Raw genomic sequence first — 22,998 nt, 5'->3', positions numbered from 1 at the left:
GACTGCGCTCTGTGATGTCATCGCGTTGGTCAAATGTTACAAAGTAGCCAAATCAAATTATATTCATCACATGGTGGTGTAGACTGGTGTAGACATCACAGTGTCTTACAAGTTCTTACAAACCTTGCCCAACGATGCAGAGTAAAAAATAAATCCCCAACATAGTAACTAACAGCTGTACAGTACATGAAGGCAGGGTCATGTGACTAGGCATCAGGATAGATAATAATAAGGTATTTGAGGTAGATATGTAAATGAAGGCAGGGTAAAGTGACTAGGCATCAGGATAGATAATAATAAGGTATTTGAGGTAGATATGTACATGAAGGCAGGGTAAAGTGACTAGGCATCAGGATAGATAATAATAAGGTATTTGAGGTAGATATGTACATGAAGGCAGGGTAAAGTGACTAGGCATCAGGATAGATAATAATAAGGTATTTGAGGTAGATATGTACATGAAGGCAGGGTAAAGTGACTAGACATCAGGATAGATAATAATAAGGTATTTGAGGTAGATATGTAAATGAAGGCAGGGTAAAGTGACTAGACATCAGGATAGATAATAATAAGGTATTTGAGGTAGATATGTACATGAAGGCAGGGTCATGTGACTAGGCATCAGGATAGATAATAATAAGAGTAAAATAAAGACCATAGCGAGGCTCAGTGCCAGCTGTCAGTGTCAGATACATGCTGATTTCTGAGAACAGTCCCACAACTTTGGTGCCGTACAACTTCATCAACGACCTGGCAAACTAGCTAGCTACCGTATGGCCATTCAAACAAGCATGCGATAGGCTGCTAGCTGGAGCAGGTTTAACATAGTAGCCAGAGTGTCATAGCTACTGAGAGCGGAGTGATTTTCACAACTAGTGTTAGGCGGATCAGCCTTTTAATAGATGAGTTCTACGTCCTACAAGACAGACCGGTCGAGGCACGAGTGTCGTGTAGGAGTGACGCCATCCGACGTGAGGCAATGCTTAATATGGACTGTCCAGAGATAGTTTACCCATGATCTTGATAATTGTATTCTAAAGACAGTTATATTTAATGGATTAAATAAACTGGAAATGAATAAAATATTATGAGTAGGCTATACCCTTGTTGGGTTCTGAGTTTATGAAATATAATTATTCATGTCACTGAGGAAGAGAGGGTAATGTTTAACGTTTACATGATGTCAGGATATGTTATTGTTAGCCATCAGGGATCCTATGGGAGGGATCCTCTGGGAGGAGAAAACACACAGTCTGCTACCAGTCACCATGACAGCCTTGAGTTGGGGAGGAGTGAGCACTTTGGGGCAGAGGTCATGTCAGATGAAGTGAGGAAGAACAGATATCGCTAAGGTTCTGTCTAGCAACAGAGATGCATTGGCTGTTCAGATGTGGAGGAGGAGACTCAGCATAGTGAAATATCAGTGCTTGTGTGAATATGTGGTCGTCTGATGCAACTGTATTGACCAAATGGACGAATAAACTTGGTTTAAGCTTACATAGTGTCCGTCGGGTTGTTACTCTGATAAGTAGAACCTAACACCATCAACATTTATTTTCTGTTCATACGTGTCGGGTACATTTCCACAGTAGATCTGAAGTGGTAAATGAGGAAATACTTTATTGTTAATTGTCAAATAGATAAATCACCCCTTAGTCTGCTCATAAAGTAGGACTAAATCACCCCGTAGTCTGTTCATAAAGTAGGACTAAATCACCCCGTAGTCTGTTCATAAAGTAGAACTAAATCACCCCGTAGTCTGCTCATAAAGTAGGACTAAATCACCCCTTAGTCTGTTCATAAAGTAGGACTAAATCACCCCTTAGTCTGCTCATGAAGTAGGACTAAATCACCCCTTAGTCTGCTCATAAAGTAGGACTAAATCACCCAGAGTCTGCTCATAAAGTAGGACTAAATCACCCCTTAGTCAGTTCATAAAGTAGGATTAAATCACCCCTTAGTCTGGTCATAAAGTAGGACTAAATGACTCCTTAGTCTGTTCATAAAGTAGGATTAAATCACCCTTAGTCTGCTCATAAAGTAGGACTAAATCACCCCTTAGTCTGTTCATAAAGTAGAACTAAATCACCCTTAGTCTGCTCTTAAAGTAGGACTAAATCACCCTTAGTCTGCTCATGAAGTAGGACTAAATCACCCCTTAGTCTGTTCATAAAGTAGGACTAAATCACCTTTAGTCTGTTCATAAAGTAGGACTAAATCACCCCTTAGTCTGCTCATAAAGTAGGACTAAATCACCCCGTAGTCTGCTCTTAAAGTAGGACTAAATCACCCATAGTCTGCTCATGAAGTAGGATTAAATTTGAGCGTATTGATAGTTTAACGAGAGATCACCTGGCGATACTCTGGTGTGACTTTCAACGGTTACAATTTGCCCAAAGGTTTACTATTCAAAATTCAAAAAGACACTCACACATTTGAGCTATCTTTGTTGCAGGTGCATGGTAATAAAAATAAATGAGAAAAAAACTCTGAGGAAGGCCTTGAAGCCGATTCATAAAGCAGTGATACTATCAAGAGCAGCGTGCAGGTTTCTTATTTATTCTCTAAGGTTCACTGTTCCAAAGGGATAGTAAATATATACAAAATAACAAAAAACATCACAGGTCCATACTTGCAAACTCTTGATTAAACCGGAGCTAGCAGCATGAAGACAAAGAGAATTTGATGGAAAACAGAGAGAAAGACAAAGATAATTAGATGGAAAACAGAGAGAAAGACAAAGAGAATTAGATGGAAAACAGAGAGAAAGACAGAGAGAATTAGATGGAAAACAGAGAGAAAGACAGAGAGAATTAGATGGAAAACAGAGAGAAAGACAGAGAGAATTAGATGGAAAACAGAGAGAAAGACAGAGAGAATTAGATGGAAAACAGAGAGAAAGACAGAGAGAATTAGATGGAAAACAGAGAGAAAGACAGAGAGAATTAGATGGAAAACAGAGAGAAAGACAGAGAGAATTAGATGGAAAACAGAGAGAAAGACAGAGAGAATTAGTTCGAAAACAGAGAGAAAGACAGAGAGAATTAGATGGAAAACAGAGAGAAAGACAAAGTAAATTAGATGGAAAACAGAGAGAAAGACAGAGAGAATTAGATGGAAAACAGAGAGAAAGACAAAGAGAATTAGATGGAAAACAGAGAGAAAGACAGAGAGAATTAGATGGAAAACAGAGAGAAAGACATAGAGAATTAGATGGAAAACAGAGAAAAAGACAAAGGGAATTAGATGGAAAACAGAGAGAAAGACAGAGAGAATTAGATGGAAAACAGAGAGAAAGACAGAGAGAATTAGATGGAAAACAGAGAGAAAGTCAGAGAGAATTAGATGGAAAACAGAGAGAAAGATAAAGAGAATTAGATGGAAAACAGAGAGAAAGACAGAGAGATCTAGATGGAAAACAGAGAGAAAGACAGAGAGAATTAGATGGAAAACAGAGAGAAAGACAGAGAGAATTAGATGGAAAACAGAGAGAAAGACAGAGAGAATTAGATGGAAAACAGAGAGAAAGACAAAGAGAATTAGATGGAAAACAGAGAGAAAGACAGAGAGAATTAGATGGAAAACAGAGAGAAAGACAGAGAGAATTAGATGGAAAACAGAGAGAAAGACAGAGAGAATTAGATGGAAAACAGAGAGAAAGACAGAGAGAATTAGATGGAAAACAGAGAGAAAGACAGAGAGAATTAGATGGAAAACAGAGAGAAAGACAGAGAGAATTAGATGGAAAACAGAGAGAAAGACAGAGAGAATTAGATGGAAAACAGAGAGAAAGACAGAGAGAATTAGATGGAAAACAGAGAGAAAGTCAGAGAGAATTAGATGGAAAACAGAGAGAAAGACAGAGAGAATTAGATGGAAAACAGAGAGAAAGACAAAGAGAATTAGATGGAAAACAGAGAGAAAGACAGAGAGAATTATATGGAAAACAGAGAGAAAGACAGAGAGAATTAGATGGAAAACAGAGAGAAAGACAGAGAGAATTAGATGGAAAACAGAGAGAAAGACAGAGAGAATTAGATGGAAAACAGAGAGAAAGACAAAGAGAATTAGATGGAAAACAGAGAGAAAGATAAAGAGAATTAAATGGAAAACAGAGAGAAAGAAACAGAAGCCTACTGTAAGATATTGTCCCTGGATTGTGATACTATGGCAACGCAAATTGGCAGCTCCAGGTGACTGGTTTTCCTGCTCTCAGAGGGGGACGGTGTGTGTGTGTGTGTGTGTGTGTGTGTGTGTGTGTGTGTGTGTGTGTGTGTGTGTGTGTGTGTGTGTGTGTGTGTGTGTGTGTGTGTGTGTGTCTGGGTTGGTTCTTCTATCCTTGTGGGGACCTAAAATCCCCAAAAGGCCCCAGAAGGATAGTAAAACAAGGAAAATGATCCCACATGGGAACATTTCCCACATCCCCACGAGGACAAAGGCTATTTTATCTTAGGGGTTAGGAGTTAGGTTTAGGAGTTAGGTTTAGGGTCAGGAGTTAGGTTTAGGGTCAGGAGTTAGGTTTAGGGTTAGGAGTTAGGTTTAGGGTTAGGAGTTAGGTTTAGGGTCAGGAGTTAGGTTTAGGGTCAGGAGTTAGGTTTAGGAGTTAGGTTTAGGAGTTAGGAGTTAGGTTTAGGGTCATTTTATCTTAGGGGTTAGGAGTTAGGTTTAGGAGTTAGGTTTAGGGTTAGGAGTTAGGTTTAGGGTCAGGAGGGTCAGGAGTTAGGTTTAGGGTTAGGAGTTAGGTTTAGGGTTAGGAGTTAGGTTTAGGGTCAGGAGTTAGGGTCAGGAGTTAGGTTTAGGGGTTAGGGTTAGGAGTTAGGTGTTAGGGGTCAGGAGTTAGGAGTTAGGTTTAGGAGTTAGGTTTAGGAGTTAGGTTTAGGAGTTAGGTTTAGGAGTTAGGTTTAGGAGTTAGGTTTAGGAGTTAGGAGTTAGGTTTAGGGTCAGGAGTTAGGTTTAGGAGTTAGGTTTAGGAGTTAGGAGTTAGGTTTAGGGTCAGGAGGGTCAGGAGTTAGGTTTAGGGTTAGGAGTTAGGTTTAGGGTTAGGAGTTAGGTTTAGGGTCAGGAGTTAGGGTCAGGAGTTAGGTTTAGGGGTTAGGGTTAGGAGTTAGGTGTTAGGGGTCAGGAGTTAGGAGTTAGGTTTAGGAGTTAGGTTTAGGAGTTAGGTTTAGGAGTTAGGTTTAGGAGTTAGGTTTAGGAGTTAGGTTTAGGAGTTAGGAGTTAGGTTTAGGGTCAGGAGTTAGGTTTAGGAGTTAGGTTTAGGAGTTAGGAGTTAGGTTTAGGGTCAGGAGTTAGGTTTAGGAGTTAGGAGTTAGGTGTTAGGGGTCAGGAGTTAGGAGTTAGGTTTAGGAGTTAGGTTTAGGAGTTAGGTTTAGGAGTTAGGTTTAGGAGTTAGGAGTTAGGTTTAGGGTCAGGAGTTAGGAGTTAGGAGTTAGGTTTAGGGTCAGGAGTTAGGAGTTAGGTTTAGGAGTTAGGGTTAGGAGTTAGGTTTAGGAGTTAGGTTTAGGAGTTAGGTTTAGGAGTTAGGTTTAGGAGTTAGGTTTAGGAGTTAGGTTTAGGAGTTAGGTTTAGGAGTTAGGTTTAGGAGTTAGGTTTAGGTTTAGGGTTAGGAGTTAAGTTTAAGAGTTAGGGAAAATGGGGGGGTTTGGGTTATATGTTATTGAGTGTTTTACGCAAGCAGCATGTGTGTAGAAGAAGTTGTTGGTGTGTGACTGATAACTTGGCAGTCTGGTGTTGGAGCTGTAGTGAAGTACTGTAGTACAGTACTCACATTAACAGGTTGCCAGGTGCAGACATGGACCTCTCCTCTCTACTTCGGGGACACTCAAAGGGGTTACCGAACGACCTCTTCCGCAGCATGGCCTTCACCAGGATCTGAATACACACACACACACGGTCAGATGATGTACACTCACTCACCTAAAACACACACACACACACACTTCAGGCTCCTTTAGGTTCCTTACCACAGCAGAAAGGCTGGGGACAAACTTGACAGAGTTCTGCACCTCCTCCTCAGTGACCTCCACCACGGTACAGTGTTCCTCCTCTAGAGGTAAGGGATCACAACCATCTTGGGTCACCCACGGGTCCAACTGAGACACACACACACACACAACAAGAATGTCACAGTGGTATGTGCCTCGGCACTACTAGACAAACCCTGTAAAGCGTCTGTGTGTAGCTGGTGAGATGAGTCAGGCGCAGGACAGCAGAAATTAGTAATGAAAGCAATTTTACTCAAATATATCACAATACACGTCGTAATAAAATACAAGGCCACAAATAAGGACCGCAATAGAATAAACAATTACTCAAACAAACAAACATGAGGGAACAGAGGGTTAAATAATAAACAAGTAATTGGGGGATTGAAACCAGGTGTGTAAGACAATGACAAAACAAATGGAAAAATGAAAAGTGGATCGGCGATGGCTAGAAGGCCGGTGACGTCGACCGCCGAACGCCGCCCGAACAAGGAGAGGCCTCACTTGAGCGATATACAGATGCAACACCCAGAAATACACATCACCCAGAAATACACATCACCCAGAAATACACATCACATGGCGAAGAGAAAGGGGGAATAAGAATCTAAAGAATGTATTGGACAAACTGTAGAAATGCCTGCTGCTGTAAACAGTCTTCTAAATCCAAGGCTGTCTAATGTCAGGACTGACAAGGAGAGAGAGAGGAGGAACGAGAGAGGGAGAGAGAGATGAGGAGAGAGAGAGAGAGAGATGAGAGGAGAGAGATGAGGAGAGAGAGAGAGAGAGATGAGGAGAGAGAGAGAGAGGGGGAGAGAGAGAGAAGGGGAGAGAGAGAGAGCGAGAGAGAGAGGGGGAGAGAGAGAGAGGGGGAGAGAGAGAGGAGGAGAGAGAGAGAGGGAGAGAGAGAGAGGGAAAGAAGGGGGAGAGAGAGAGAGAGAGCGAGAGAGAGAGAGAGAGAGAGAGAGCGAGAGAGAGAGAGAGAAAGAAGGGGGAGAGAAAGAGAGAGAGAGAGAGAGAGAGAGAGAGGGAAAGAAGGGGGAGAGAGAGAGAGAGAGAGAGGGAGAGCGAGGGAGAGAGAGAGAGAGAGGGGGAGAGGGAGAGAGGGGGAGAGGGAGAGAGGGGGAGAGAGAGAGCGAGAGAGAGAGGGGGAGAGAGAGAGGGGGAGAGAGAGAGGAGGAGAGAGAGGGAAAGAAGGGGGAGAGAGAGAGAGAGAGCGAGAGAGAGCGAGAGGGAGAGAGAGCGAGAGAGAGAGAGGGAAAGAAGGGGGAGAGAGAGAGAGAGAGAGAGAGAGAGGGAAAGAAGGGGGAGAGAGAGAGAGAGAGAGAGGGAGAGCGAGGGAGAGAGAGAGAGAGGGGGAGAGGGAGAGAGGGGGAGAGAGAGAGGGGGAGAGAGAGAGAGGGAGAGAGCGCGAGAGAGAGAGAGAGGGAGGCGATGTAGATGGTGTGTCACTGTGTCAGGGGATGACACCAGGATGTCAGGGGCTTTCCTAATTAAAGGTCTGGCTAGTTAGAACTTCCCCTGTGTGTGTCGGGGACTTTTCATGGAAGGCAGAACACATGTTTTTAGAACATGTGATGTGTGTTTGAAGCCATCAGTTTCAGAGAAGAATATGAATGGGGGAGGCATTGCATACATTTCAGTGACATGTCTGTTCATGGACATTAATATAGCAATAGCATCTAGTTTGTCCATGGCTCTCCATATCCCACAGAGGGCTAACAGAAGTGGCTATCTTACTGGGGTAGGTTATGATTTTGCTGTGTATGAGAACATTTGGAGATGGGTACTGGTGTCAGTTAGGCTACTGGTGTGAGTTAGGCCACTGGTGTGAGTTAGGCCACTGGTGTCAGGCCACTGGTGTCAGTTAGGCCACTGGTGTCAGTTAGGCCACTGGTGTCAGTTAGGCCACTGGTGTCAGTTAGGCCACTGGTATCAGTTAGGCCACTATGGTGTCAGTTAGGCCACTATGGTGTCAGTTAGGCCACTGGTGTCAGTTCAGTTAGGCCACTGGTGTCAGTTCAGTTAGGCCACTGGTGTCAGTTCAGTTAGGCCACTGGTGTCAATTAGGCCACTGGTGTCAATTAGGGTACTGGTGTCAATTAGGCCACTATGGTGTCAATTAGGCCACTATGGTGTCAGTTAGGCCACTATGGTGTCAGTTAGGCCACTATGGTGTCAGTTAGGCCACTATGGTGTCAGTTAGGCCACTATGGTGTCAGTTGGGCTACTGGTGTCCGTTGGGCCACTGGTGTCCGTTGGGCCACTGGTGTCCGTTGGGCCACTGGTGTCCGTTGGGCTACTGGTGTCAGTTAGGCTACTGGTGTCAGTTAGGCCACTATGGTGTCAGTTAGGCTACTGGTGTCAGTTAGGCCACTATGGTGTCAGTTGGGCCACTGGTGTCAGTTAGGCCACTGGTGTCAGTTAGGCCACTGGTGTCAGTTGGGCCACTATGGTGTCAGTTAGGCTACTGGTGTCAGTTAGGCTACTGGTGTCAGTTAGGCTACTGGTGTCAGTTAGGCTACTGGTGTCAGTTAGGCCACTATGGTGTCAGTTAGGCTACTGGTGTCAGTTGGGCCACTATGGTGTCAGTTGGGCCACTATGGTGTCAGTTAGGCTACTGGTGTCAGTTAGGCTACTTGTGTCAGTTAGGCTACTGGTGTCAGTTAGGCTACTGGTGTCCGATAGGCCACTATGGTGTCAGTTAGGCCACTATGGTGTCAGTTAGGCCACTATGGTGTCAGTTAGGCCACTATGGTGTCAGTTAGGCCACTATGGTGTCAGTTAGGCCACTATGGTGTCAGTTCAGTTAGGCCACTGGTGTCAGTTAGGCCACTATGGTGTCAGTTCAGTTAGGCCACTGGTGTCAGTTCAGATAGGCCACTGGTGTCAGTTCAGATAGGCCACTGGTGTCAGTTAGGCCACTATGGTGTCAGTTCAGTTAGGCCACTGGTGTCAGTTCAGATAGGCCACTGGTGTCAGATAGGCCACTATGGTGTCAGTTCAGTTAGGCCACTATGGTGTCAGTTCAGTTAGGCCACTGGTGTCAGTTAGGCCACTATGGTGTCAGTTCAGTTAGGCCACTGGTGTCAGTTAGGCCACTATGGTGTCAGTTCAGTTAGGCCACTGGTGTCAGTTCAGATAGGCCACTGGTGTCAGTTCAGATAGGCCACTGGTGTCAATTAGGCCACTGGTGTCAGTTAGGGTACTGGTGTCAGTTAGGGTACTGGTGTCAGTTAGGGTACTGGTGTCAGTTAGGCCACTATGGTGTCAGTTAGGCCACTATGGTGTCAATTAGGCCACTGGTGTCCGTTAGGGTACTGCTGTCAGTTAGGGTACTGGTGTCAGTTAGGCCACTGGTCACTGGTGTCAGTTAGGCCAATGGCGTCAGTTAGGCCACTGGTGTCAGTTAGGCCACTGGTGTCAGTTAGGCCACTGGTGTCAGTTAGGCCACTGGTGTCAGTTAGGCCACTGGTGTCAGTTAGGCCACTGGTATGTTTACTGATACATTGTTTATTTATACATCAATATACTATTTTCAAATCAAAAATAAATAATTTAATCCTAACTGTGTCGCGTCTTATTTGAGTCAGATGTGTGTGTCAGGGGGATGTGTGTGTGTCTGTGTCAGGGGGATGTGTGTGTGTGTGTGTGTGTGTCAGGGGGATTTGTGTGATGCTGAATCAGTGAGGCAGGTAGTGTCAGGGGACAGGGATGACACCACTGCGGCTAATTACCCCCCCCCCCCCAAACACACACGCACAGGCACAGGCACAGGCACAGGCACAGACACAGACACAGACACAGACACAGACACAGACACACACACACACACACACACACACACACACACACACACACACACACACACACACAGTCCCTGGAGAGAGAGGATCCGCTGACTACAGATGAGATGAGAAGTTAGAACTCCGTCTCTTTTACAGAGAGGCCAACAGGGAGAGGATTCAGCTTTCACCTTCAGTCTGGGGACTTCCCTTCCCCGGTCTTTGTGTGTGTGTGCGTGCGTGCGATCTTTATCACTGAGGACAGCTGTTGATCTGGCCTGGAGAGGACAAGTTCAGCACCGCCTGTTAATGAGTCCTATTGTGTAAAAAAATAAACTCCTACAGACCTCCTACAGTACCATTGGTCTAACTCAGAGGGTGACGCTCCTCCACTCACCTTGATCTCAGGTATCGTGATCCTGGTGTCTGGGTTCTTGTCCAGCATTCTCTGGATCAGAGTCTTCAGCTCTTCACTAATCTCTGGCCTACAGGAACAAACAAACACATAACACACACAACATACACACACACACACAGAGGTCAGATACACAGAGGTCAGGGCTGGTACAGTATTAATCAAGGTATAACATAGTCTGCTTGGCACTCAGCATTGGAATTAGGGGTAAGGCCCTGCGACAGACTAGCGTCCTGTACACAGGGGGTGTACTAGTACATCAGGCTGCCTCATGCTACAGAAACAGGAGATGGCTCATGCCCTATAGGCCGTTCTCGCTCGGACAAGGCTTACCTACCTCCAGCAGTACCAGTGTTAAACAATAACAGTGGTGGAAGTTAAGACGGCCCAGGCAGTGTTATTACCAGGTGTGTTCATTCAGACGGCCCAGGCAGTGTTATTACCAGGTGTGTTCATTAAGACGGCCCAGGCAGTGTTATTACCAGGTGTGTTCATTAAGACGGCCCAGGCAGTGTTATTACCAGGTGTGTTCATTCAGACGGCCCAGGCAGTGTTATTACCAGGTGTGTTCATTAAGACGGCCCAGGCAGTGTTATTACCAGGTGTGTTCATTAAGACGGCCCAGGCAGTGTTATTACCAGGTGTGTTCATTCAGACGGCCCAGGCAGTGTTATTACCAGGTGTTTCATTCAGACGGCCCAGGCAGTGTTCATTCAGACGGCCCAGGCAGTGTTATTACCAGGTGTTTTCATTCAGACGGCCCAGGCAGTGTTCATTCAGACGGCCCAGGCAGTGTTATTACCAGGTGTGTTCATTCAGACGGCCCAGGCAGTGTTATTACCAGGTGTGTTCATTCAGACGGCCCAGGCAGTGTTATTACCAGGTGTTTTCATTATTAAGACGGCCCAGGCAGTGTTATTACCAGGTGTGTTCATTCAGACGGCCCAGGCAGTGTTATTACCAGGTGTGTTCATTCAGACGGCCCAGGCAGTGTTATTACCAGGTGTGTTCATTCAGACGGCCCAGGCAGTGTTATTATCAGGTGTTTTCATTATTAAGACGGCCCAGGCAGTGTTATTACCATGTGTTTCATTCAGACGGCCCAGGCAGTGTTATTACCAGGTGTGTTCATTCAGACGGCCCAGGCAGTGTTATTACCAGGTGTTTTCATTATTAAGACGGCCCAGGCAGTGTTATTACCAGGTGTGTTCATTCAGACGGCCCAGGCAGTGTTATTACCAGGTGTGTTTCATTCAGACGGCCCAGGCAGTGTTATTACCAGGTGTTTCATTCAGACGGCCCAGGCAGTGTTATTACCAGGTGTGTTCATTCAGACGGCCCAGGCAGTGTTATTACCAGGTGTGTTCATTCAGACGGCCCAGGCAGTGTTATTACCAGGTGTTTCATTCAGACAGCCCAGGCAGTGTTATTACCAGGTGTTTTCATTAAGACAGCCCAGGCAGTGTTATTACCAGGTGTTTTCATTCAGACGGCCCAGGCAGTGTTATTACCAGGTGTTTTCATTCAGACGGCCCAGGCAGTGTTATTACCAGGTGTTTCATTCAGACGGCCCAGGCAGTGTTATTACCAGGTGTGTTCATTCAGACGGCCCAGGCAGTGTTATTACCAGGTGTGTTCATTCAGACGGCCCAGGCAGTGTTATTACCAGGTGTTTCATTCAGACAGCCCAGGCAGTGTTATTACCAGGTGTGTTCATTCAGACGGCCCAGGCAGTGTTATTACCAGGTGTTTTCATTAAGACAGCCCAGGCAGTGTTATTACCAGGTGTTTTCATTCAGACGGCCCAGGCAGTGTTATTACCAGGTGTTTTCATTCAGACAGCCCAGGCAGTGTTATTACCAGGTGTTTTCATGTGAAGTGATGTCAGGAAGAGGGCGGAGTCATCATGATACACTATATATACAAAAGTATGTGGACACCCCTTCAAATTAGTGGATTCAGCTATTTCAGCCACACCCGTTGCTGGCAGGTGTACAAAAATCAAGCACACAGCCATGCAATCTCCATAGACAAACATTGTCAGTAGAATGGGCCGTACTGAAGAGTTCAGTGACTTTCAGCGTGGCACCGTCATATGGATGCCACCTTTCCAACAAGTCGTTTGTCAAATTTCTGTCCTGCTCGAGCTGCCCCAATAACTGTTCGTCGGGAGCGTCACGAAATGGGTTTCCGTGGCCGAGCAGCGGCACAAAAGCCTAAGAACACCATGCGCAACGCCAAGCGTCAGCCGGAATGCTGTAAAGCTCGCCGCCTTTGGACTCTGGAGCAGTGGAAACGTGTTCTCTGAGTGATCAATCATGCTTTACCATCTGGCGGTCCGAGGAAGGAATCTGGGTTAGGCAGATGCCAGGAGAACACTACCTGCCCCAATGCATTGTGCCAACTGTAAAGTTTGGTGGAGGAGGAGTAATGGTCTGGGGCTGTTTTTCATGGTTCGGGCTAGGACCCTTAGTTCTAGTGAATACTACAGCATACAATAACATTCTAGACGATTCTGTGCTTTCAACTTTGTGGCAACAGCCCTTTCCTGTTTCAGCATGACAATGCTGAAAGTATGTGCACAAGGTCCATACAGAAATGGTTTGTCGAGATCGTTGTGGAAGAACTTGACTGGCCTGCACAGAGCCCTGACCTCAACCCCATCGAACACCTTTGGGATGAATTGGAACGCCGACTGCGAGCCAGCCCTAATCGCCCAACATCAGTGTCCGACCTCACTAATGCTCTTGTGGCTGAATGGAAGCAAGTCCCCGCAGCAATGTTCCAACATCTAGTGGAAAGCCTTCCTAGAAGAGTGGAGGCTGTGACAGCAGAAAATGGGGGACCAACTCCATATTAATGCCCATGATTTTGGAATGGTTCTCCCGGTCTCTGTTTTTCCTGTTCTGGGAATGTTCATTTTTAGGTTGCAGGGAGGGTCTGAGAACGTTTTCCCTGAAAGTGTGTCTGCAGGCAAACACTAACTGACACTTCCTTTTGGCTATAGAGGGGCTGTTTTATTATCACATTCAGTTGGCAATCAGTGGGAACATCACCATAATTATTTTTGAAGGGTGTGTGTGTGTGTGTGGGTATGTGTGGGTGGGTGGGTGTGTGTTTGTGTGAGAGTCTCCTTGGCATGTGCTTTGCCGCTGAGTAACAAATCAAATCAAATTTTATTGGTCACATACACATGGTTAGCAGATGTTAATGCGAGTGTAGCGAGATGCTTGTGCTTCTAGTTCCGACAATGCAGTAATATCTAACAAGTAATCTAACAATTTCACAACAACTACCTTATACACACAAGTGTAAAGGAATGAATAAGAATATGTACATATAAATATATGAATGAGCGATGGCCGAACGGCATAGGCAAGATGCAGTAGATGGTATAGAGTACAGTATATACACATATGAGATGAGTAATGTAGGGTTTGTAAACATTATATAAAGTGTCATTGTTTAAAGTGACTAGTGATACATTTATTACATCCAGTTTTTAATTATTAAAGTGGCTAGAGATTTGAGTCAGTATGTTGGCAGCAACCACTCAATGTTAGTGATGGCTGTTTAACAGTCTGATGGCCTTGAGATAGAAGCTGTTTTTCAGTCTCTTGGTTCCAGCTTTGATGCACCTGTACTGACCTCGCCTTCTGGATAGTAGCGGGGTGAACAGGCAGTGGCTGAGGTTGTTGTCCTTGATGATCTTTTTGGCCTTCCTGTGACATCGGGTGGTGTAGGTGTCCTGGAGGGCAGGTAGTTTGCCCCCGGTGATGCATTGTGACCTCACTACCCTCTGGAGAGCCTTACGGTTGTAGGCGGAGCAGGTGCCGTACCAGGCGGTGATACAGGCCGACAGGATGCTCTCGATTGTGCATCTCTAAAAGTTTGTGAGTGTTTTTGGTGACAAGCCAAATTTCTTCAGCCTCCTGAGGTTGAAGAGGCGCTGTTGAGCCTTCTTCATCACGCTGTCTGTGTGGGTGGACCATTTCAGTTTGTCCGTGATGTGTACGCCGAGGAACTTAAAACTTTCCACCTTCTCCACTACTGTCCCGTCGATGTGGATAGGGGGGTGCTCCCTCTGCTGTTTCCTGAAGTCCACGATCATCTCCTTTGTTTTGTTGACGTTGAGTGTGAGGTTATTTTCCTGACACCACACTCCGAGGGCCCTCACCTCCTCCCTGTAGGCCGTCTCGTCGTTGTTGGTAATCAGCAGTGTGATTGCGATTGCGTCGTCTGTGGACCTATTGGAGTGGGTCTAGGGTGTAAGGTAGGGTGGAGGTTATATAATCCTTGACTAGTTTCTCAAAGCACTTCATGATGACGGAAGTAAGTGCTACGGGGCGATAGTCGTTTAGCTCAGTTACCTTAGCTTTCTTGGGAACAGGAACAATGGTGGCCCTCTTGAAGCATGTGGGAACAGCAGACTGGGATAGGGATTGATTGAATATGTCCGTAAACACACCAGCCAGCTGGTCTGCGCATGCTCTGAGGACGCGGCTAGGGATGCCGGCAGCCTTGCGAGGAGCGGCAGCCTTGCGAGGGTTAACACGTTTACATTTTTTACTCACATTGGCTGCGGTGAAGGAGAGCCCGCAGGTTTTGGTAGCGGGCCGTGTCAGTGGCACTGTATTGTCCTCAAAGCGAGCAAAGAAGTTGTTTAGTTGGTCTCGGAGCAAGACATCGGGGTCAGTGACGGGGCTGGTTTTCTTTTTGTAGTCCGTGATTGACTGTAGACCCTGCCACATACCTCTCGTGTCTGAGCCGTTGAATTGCGACTCTACTTTGTCTCTATACTGACGTTTAGCTTGTTTGATTGCCTTGCGGAGGGAATAGCTACACTGTTTGTATTCGTTCATGTTTCCAGTCGCCTTGCCCTGATTAAAAACAGTGGTTTGCGCTTTCAGTTTTGTGCGATTGCTGCCATCAATCCACGGTTTCTGGTTGGGGAAGGTTTTAATAGTCGCCGTGGGTACAACATCACCAATGCACTTGCTAATAAACTCGCTCACCGAATCAGCGTATACATCAATGTTGTTGTCCGACGCTATCCGGAACACATCCCAGACCACGTGATTGAAGCAATCTTGAAGCGTGGAATCAGATTGGTCGGACCAGCGTTGAACAGACCTGAGCATGGGAGTTTCCTGTTTTAGTTTCTGTCTATAGCCTGGGAGCAACAAAATGGAGTCGTGGTCAGATTTGCCGAAAGGAGGGCGAGGGAGGGCTTTGTATGCGTCGCGGAATTTAGAGTAACAATGATCCAGAATTTTGCCAGCCCGGGTCGCGCATTCGATATGCTGATAACATTTAGGCAGCCTTGTTTTCAGATTACCCTTGTTAAAATCCCCATCTACAATAAATGCAGCCTCAGGATATGTGGTTTCCAGTTTACATAGAGTCCAATGAAGTTCTTTCAGGGCCGTCGAGGTATCTGCTTTGGGGGGATATACACGACTGTGATTATAATCTAAGAGAATTCTCTTGGTAGATAATGCGGTCAGCATTTTATTGTAAGGAGTTCTAGGTCAGGTGAACAAAAGGACTTGAGTTCCTGTATGTTGTTATGATCACACCACAACTCGTTAATCATAAGGCATACACCCCCGCCCTTCTTCTTACCAGAGAGTTGTTTGTTTCTGTCGGCGCGATGCGTGAAGAAACCAGGTGGCTGTAGCGACTCTGATAACGTATCCCGAGTGAGCCATGTTTCCATGAAACAGAGAATGTTACAATCTCTGATGTCTCTCTGGAAGGCAACCCGTGCTCGGATTTCATCAACCTTGTTGTCAAGAGACTGGACATTGGCGAGTAGTATGCTCGGGAGCGGTGCGTGATGTGCCCGTCTACGGAGCCTGACCAGAAGACCGCTCCGTCTGCCCCTTCTGCGGCACCGTTGTTTTGGGTCGCCTGCTGGGATACATTGTCCTGGGTGGTGGTCCAAACAGAGGATCCGCCTCGGGAAAGTCGTATTCCTGGTCGTGTTGTTGGTAAGTTGACGTTGCTCTTATATCCAATAGTTCTTCCCCGCTGTATGTAATAAGACTTAAGATTTCCTGAAGTAACAGTGTAATAAATAGTAAGTTGGCAGCATTGGTTTCAGCTCTGTGGTGGTGGTGGCTGGAACATCAAGTCTGTCTCACTTAATAAAAAAGAGGAGGCAGGAGGAAGACTTACGACTCTGGGAACTCCACACATTTAGTCCTGATCTTATTGTGTAGAACCAGGATGTATTCATCGATGAACGGACACTGCGTGAAGAGGAGAGAAAAAAGGAGAGGGGAGGAGAGGAGAAGAGAGGAGAGGAGAGAAAAAAGGAGAGGAGAGGAGAGGGGAGGAGAGAAAAAAGGAGCGGGGAGGAGAGGAGAGGAGAGAGGGTTCAAAAGTTAGCTACGAGTTATAATTACATCTAAGAACATCTTGGAGCAAAACAAGTCGGCTGCTTAGGTAACAGCATGAATATGACGTGCACCAGACATAGAAAAGTCATCACTAAACAGTCTCTGTCTCTGCCTCTACAACAATAGAACATGGTCCATGTTACAGTCTCTGTCTCTACAATAGAACACGGTCCATGTTACAGTCTCTGTCTCTACAACAATAGAACATGGTCCATGTTACAGTCTCTGTCTCTACAATAGAACACGGTCCATGTTACAGTCTCTGTCTCTACAACAATAGAACACGGTCCATGTTACAGTCTCTGCCTCTACAACAATAGAACACGGTCCATGTTACAGTCTCTGTCTCTACAATAGAACACGGTCCATGTTACAGTCTCTGTCTCTACAACAATAGAACACGGTCCATGTTACAGTCTCTGTCTCTACAATAGAACACGGTCCATGTTACAGTCTCTGTCTCTACAACAATAGAACACGGTCCATGTTACAGTCTCTGTCTCTACAATAGAACATGGTCCATGTTACAGTCTCTGCCTCTACAACAATAGAACACGGTCCATGTGCTGGTCTTTTGAACAGACAAATCTACCCTTTTCTCACTATCGTGCTGACCCAAACCAAACGGTTTCGGTTCAGATGGTTTCTTTTCATTTTGTCCTGCATTTTATCACCTATGGCGGATGCATAACAAGGCCAGCAGAGCCCAGTTGGGATCAGTTCAGTAGTGTGGAAAACCCTAGAGGTACACAAGAGAAACACTTCTTCCACCTCGTCTTCCAGAGAATGTCACTAAAACAAACAAGCTGTGGGCAGGCTGGTAGGAAGTAACAAGAGGAGAAAAATGGACTGTTGGCTTACCTTCCCAAACACAAAGCAGTAGAGAGTTACTCCCATGGCCCATACGTCCAACGCCTGAAAAACAGTAGCAGTAGAAGGGTTGGAGAAGCTGTATCACTATAAACAGTAGCAGTAGAAGGGTTGGAGAAGCTGTATCACTATAAACAGTAGCAGTAGAAGGGTTGGAGAAGCTGTATCACTATAAACAGTAGCAGTAGAAGGGTTGGAGAAGCTGTATCACTATAAACAGTAGCAGTAGAAGGGTTGGAGGAGCTGTATCACTATAAACAGTAGCAGTAGAAGGGTTGGAGAAGCTGTATCACTATAAACAGTAGAAGGGTTGGAGGAGCTGTATCACTATAAACAGTAGCAATAGAAGGGTTGGAGGAGCTGTATCACTATAAACAGTAGCAGTAGAAGGGTTGGAGAAGCTGTATCACTATAAACAGTAGCAGTAGAAGGGTTGGAGAAGCTGTATCACTATAAACAGTAGCAGTAGAAGGGTTGGAGGAGCTGTATCACTATAAACAGTAGCAGTAGAAGGGTTGGAGGAGCTGTATCACTATAAACAGTAGCAGTAGAAGGGTTGGAGAAGCTGTATCACTATAAACAGTAGCAGTAGAAGGGTTGGAGGAGCTGTATCACTATAAACAGTAGAAGGGTTGGAGAAGCTGTATCACTATAAACAGTAGCAGTAGAAGGGTTGGAGGAGCTGTATCACTATAAACAGTAGAAGGGTTGGAGGAGCTGTATCACTATAAACAGTAGGAGTAGAAGGGTTGGAGGAGCTGTATCACTATAAACAGTAGCAGTAGAAGGGTTGGATGAGCTGTATCACTATAAACAGTAGCAGTAGAAGGGTTGAAGGAGCTGTACCACTATAAACAGTAGGAGTAGAAGGGTTGGAGGAGCTGTATCACTATAAACAGTAGCAGTAGAAGGGTTGGAGGAGCTGTATCACTATAAACAGTAGCAGTAGAAGGGTTGGAGGAGCTGTATCACTATAAACAGTAGCAGTAGAAGGGTTGGAGGAGCTGTATCACTATAAACAGTAGGAGTAGAAGGGTTGGAGGAGCTGTATCACTATAAACAGTACCAGTAGAAGGGTTGGAGAAGCTGTATCACTATAAACAGTAGCAGTAGAAGGGTTGGAGGAGCTGTATCACTATAAACAGTAGGAGTAGAAGGGTTGGAGGAGCTGTATCACTATAAACAGTAGCAGTAGAAGGGTTGGAGAAGCTGTATCACTATAAACAGTAGCAGTAGAAGGGTTGGAGGAGCTGTATCACTATAAACAGTAGAAGGGTTGGAGGAGCTGTATCACTATAAACAGTAGCAGTAGAAGGGTTGGAGAAGCTGTATCACTATAAACAGTAGCAGTAGAAGGGTTGGATGAGCTGTATCACTATAAACAGTAGCAGTAGAAGGGTTGGAGGAGCTGTATCACTATAAACAGTAGAAGGGTTGGAGGAGCTGCATCACTATAAACAGTAGCAGTAGAAGGGTTGGATGAGCTGTATCACTATAAACAGTAGCAGTAGAAGGGTTGGAGGAGCTGTATCACTATAAACAGTAGAAGGGTTGGAGAAGCTGTATCACTATAAACAGTAGCAGTAGAAGGGTTGGATGAGCTGTATCACTATAAACAGTAGCAGTAGAAGGGTTGAAGGAGCTGTATCACTATAAACAGTAGAAGGGTTGGAGGAGCTGTATCACTATAAACAGTAGCAGTAGAAGGGTTGGAGGAGCTGTATCACTATAAACAGTAGAAGGGTTGGAGGAGCTGTATCACTATAAACAGTAGAAGGGTTGGAGGAGCTGTATCACTATAAACAGTAGAAGGGTTGGAGGAGCTGTATCACTATCAACAGTAGCAGTAGAAGGGTTGGAGGAGCTGTATCACTATAAACAGTAGAAGGGTTGGAGGAGCTGTATCACTATAAACAGTAGAAGGGTTGGAGGAGCTGTATCACTATAAACAGTAGAAGGGTTGGAGGAGCTGTATCACTATAAACAGTAGCAGTAGAAGGGTTGGAGGAGCTGTATCACTATAAACAGTAGCAGTAGAAGGGTTGGAGGAGCTGTATCACTATAAACAGTAGCAGTAGAAGGGTTGGAGGAGCTGTATCACTATAAACAGTAGCAGTAGAAGGGTTGGAGGAGCTGTATCACTATAAACAGTAGGAGTAGAAGGGTTGGAGGAGCTGTATCACTATAAACAGTACCAGTAGAAGGGTTGGAGAAGCTGTATCACTATAAACAGTAGCAGTAGAAGGGTTGGAGGAGCTGTATCACTATAAACAGTAGGAGTAGAAGGGTTGGAGGAGCTGTATCACTATAAACAGTAGCAGTAGAAGGGTTGGAGAAGCTGTATCACTATAAACAGTAGCAGTAGAAGGGTTGGAGGAGCTGTATCACTATAAACAGTAGAAGGGTTGGAGGAGCTGTATCACTATAAACAGTAGCAGTAGAAGGGTTGGAGAAGCTGTATCACTATAAACAGTAGCAGTAGAAGGGTTGGATGAGCTGTATCACTATAAACAGTAGCAGTAGAAGGGTTGGAGGAGCTGTATCACTATAAACAGTAGAAGGGTTGGAGGAGCTGCATCACTATAAACAGTAGCAGTAGAAGGGTTGGATGAGCTGTATCACTATAAACAGTAGCAGTAGAAGGGTTGGAGGAGCTGTATCACTATAAACAGTAGAAGGGTTGGAGAAGCTGTATCACTATAAACAGTAGCAGTAGAAGGGTTGGATGAGCTGTATCACTATAAACAGTAGCAGTAGAAGGGTTGAAGGAGCTGTATCACTATAAACAGTAGAAGGGTTGGAGGAGCTGTATCACTATAAACAGTAGCAGTAGAAGGGTTGGAGGAGCTGTATCACTATAAACAGTAGAAGGGTTGGAGAAGCTGTATCACTATAAACAGTAGAAGGGTTGGAGGAGCTGTATCACTATAAACAGTAGAAGGGTTGGAGGAGCTGTATCACTATAAACAGTAGAAGGGTTGGAGGAGCTGTATCACTATAAACAGTAGAAGGGTTGGAGGAGCTGTATCACTATAAACAGTAGAAGGGTTGGAGGAGCTGTATCACTATAAACAGTAGCAGTAGAAGGGTTGGAGGAGCTGTATCACTATAAACAGTAGCAGTAGAAGGGTTGGAGAAGCTGTATCACTATAAACAGTAGCAGTAGAAGGGTTGGAGAAGCTGTATCACTATAAACAGTAGCAGTAGAAGGGTTGGAGGAGCTGTATCACTATAAACAGTAGCAGTAGAAGGGTTGGAGGAGCTGTATCACTATAAACAGTAGAAGGGTTGGAGGAGCTGTATCACTATAAACAGTAGAAGGGTTGGAGGAGCTGTATCACTATAAACAGTAGAAGGGTTGGAGGAGCTGTATCACTATAAACAGTAGCAGTAGAAGGGTTGGAGAAGCTGTATCACTATAAACAGTAGCAGTAGAAGGGTTGGAGGAGCTGTATCACTATAAACAGTAGCAGTAGAAGGGTTGGAGAAGCTGTATCACTATAAACAGTAGCAGTAGAAGGGTTGGAGGAGCTGTATCACTATAAACAGTAGCAGTAGAAGGGTTGGAGGAGCTGTATCACTATAAACAGTAGAAGGGTTGGAGGAGCTGTATCACTATAAACAGTAGAAGGGTTGGAGGAGCTGTATCACTATAAACAGTAGAAGGGTTGGAGGAGCTGTATCACTATAAACAGTAGAAGGGTTGGAGGAGCTGTATCACTATAAACAGTAGAAGGGTTGGAGGAGCTGTATCACTATAAACAGTAGCAGTAGAAGGGTTGGAGGAGCTGTATCACTATAAACAGTAGCAGTAGAAGGGTTGGAGGAGCTGTATCACTATAAACAGTAGCAGTAGAAGGGTTGGAGGAGCTGTATCACTATAAACAGTAGCAGTAGAAGGGTTGGAGGAGCTGTATCACTATAAACAGTAGCAGTAGAAGGGTTGGAGGAGCTGTACCACTATAAACAGTAGCAGTAGAAGGGTTGGAGGAGTTGTATCACTATAAACAGTAGCAGTAGAAGGGTTGGAGGAGCTGTATCACTATAAACAGTAGCAGTAGAAGGGTTGGAGGAGCTGTATCACTATAAACAGTAGCAGTAGAAGGGTTGGAGGAGCTGTATCACTATAAACAGTAGCAGTAGAAGGGTTGGAGGAGCTGTATCACTATAAACAGTAGCAGTAGAAGGGTTGGAGGAGCTGTATCACTATAAACAGTAGCAGTAGAAGGGTTGGAGGAGCTGTATCACTATAAACAGTAGCAGTAGAAGGGTTGGAGAAGCTGTATCACTATAAACAGTAGCAGTAGAAGGGTTGGAGGAGCTGTATCACTATAAACAGTAGCAGACGGACGGACATACAGTTTAGACAGGTACATACAGACAGATAGACAAGCACCCAACACACACAGCATTCATAGTCCATCATCAACCCAACCTGCTTTTAAACAATCTTCCAGTGACATGGGAGTGTCTCAAAATCAAATCGTTTAGACTGTAGAAGTGTTCTGCTGCTGTATATAGAATATGTAAATGTCCATGAGCAGCGTACAGCGTTCGCTCTTCAACGAGGCTCGGGGAGTTACTAATCACTCAAGGACTACTGGGCTAATCAGAACAGGAGCGACACTTTGTACAGCACGTGTTCTTTGAAGTCAGACAGCCAAAAAGGAAGGATAGCAGCCTACAGCAGAGTATTTCAAACAGCTGTGTAGTGATAGGTCAAAAAAGTAAACCTGCCCCCATGGAGGGGGAGCAGTTTGGGATCCCCTGGTCTACAGTAGTCAGCCTCATACTGTTCTGCCTGTTCCTGACCAAACCCATCAAATAAAACTGCCAATGGGGGATTACCCAGACAATAGTCCTGAAAATGAATGAGTTATTTTAAAAAGTGTGTGGGCAGATTAAATAGATGCAGCCAGAGAGAGAGAGCTGCTGCAGCTGCTGTGTTGTTCTGCCTAGTGGTGGGCTCCTCCCCTCCCCTCCCCTCCCCTCCCCTCCCCTCCTCCTCTTCTCTCCTCTCCTTGTCTTGCTGCCTGACGCTTGTTGCTAAATCAACATGCAGGGAGGGAAACGGAGAGAGAGAGAGACAAAAATTGAGAGGGAGAGGAGAGAGAGAGGGAGAGGGGAGAGAGAGACAAGGAGAGGGGGGAGAGAGAGAGAGGGAGGGGAGAGAGAGACAAGGAGAGAGGGGAGAGAGAGAGAGAGCGAGAGGGAGGGGAGAGAGACTCTGCTCTGCCTCCTTCCTCCTGTTCTGCCTCTCGTTCCTTCGCTAGTTCCACTATACACAGCTCTATAGAGACCTGGGCTGGTTACAGACCAACAGAACCCTTTACTATGCACAACTCTATAGAGACCTGGGCTGGTTACAGACCAACAGAACCCTTTACTATACACAGCTCTATAGAGACCTGGGCTGGTTACAGACCAACAGAACCCTTTACTATGCACAACTCTATAGAGACCTGGGCTGGTTACAGACCAACAGAACCCTTTACTATACACAGCTCTACAGAGACCTGGGCTGGTTACAGACCAACAGA

At 45.4% G+C, this 22,998-nt stretch overlaps 1 protein-coding gene across 12 annotated transcripts in view; it reads right to left on the bottom strand.

The window, feature by feature from the left end:
* Positions 1-22,998, bottom strand: part of LOC129867982 (calcium/calmodulin-dependent protein kinase kinase 1-like) — a 96,991-nt gene that overhangs the window by 14,688 nt on the left and 59,305 nt on the right. For all 12 annotated transcript variants that reach the window (XR_008761702.1, XR_008761703.1, XR_008761704.1 and 9 more), the window contains exons 10-14: positions 17,450-17,503; positions 16,365-16,438; positions 10,167-10,254; positions 5,964-6,092; positions 5,768-5,871 (exon numbers count right to left, since the gene is read on the bottom strand). Coding sequence is in view for 2 of the 12 variants with exons in the window: in XM_055941516.1 (XP_055797491.1) it covers positions 5,768-5,871; positions 5,964-6,092; positions 10,167-10,254; positions 16,365-16,438; positions 17,450-17,503 (449 nt within the window). In the remaining 10 variants the exon portion in view is untranslated. The remainder of the gene's footprint in view (positions 1-5,767; positions 5,872-5,963; positions 6,093-10,166; positions 10,255-16,364; positions 16,439-17,449; positions 17,504-22,998) is intronic.

This window comes from Salvelinus fontinalis, chromosome 13, assembly GCF_029448725.1.
Source record: "Salvelinus fontinalis isolate EN_2023a chromosome 13, ASM2944872v1, whole genome shotgun sequence".
Taxonomy (NCBI): domain Eukaryota; kingdom Metazoa; phylum Chordata; class Actinopteri; order Salmoniformes; family Salmonidae; genus Salvelinus; species Salvelinus fontinalis.
Note: the sequence above shows the minus strand (reverse complement) of the source record. Positions and strands in the feature narration are given on the sequence as shown.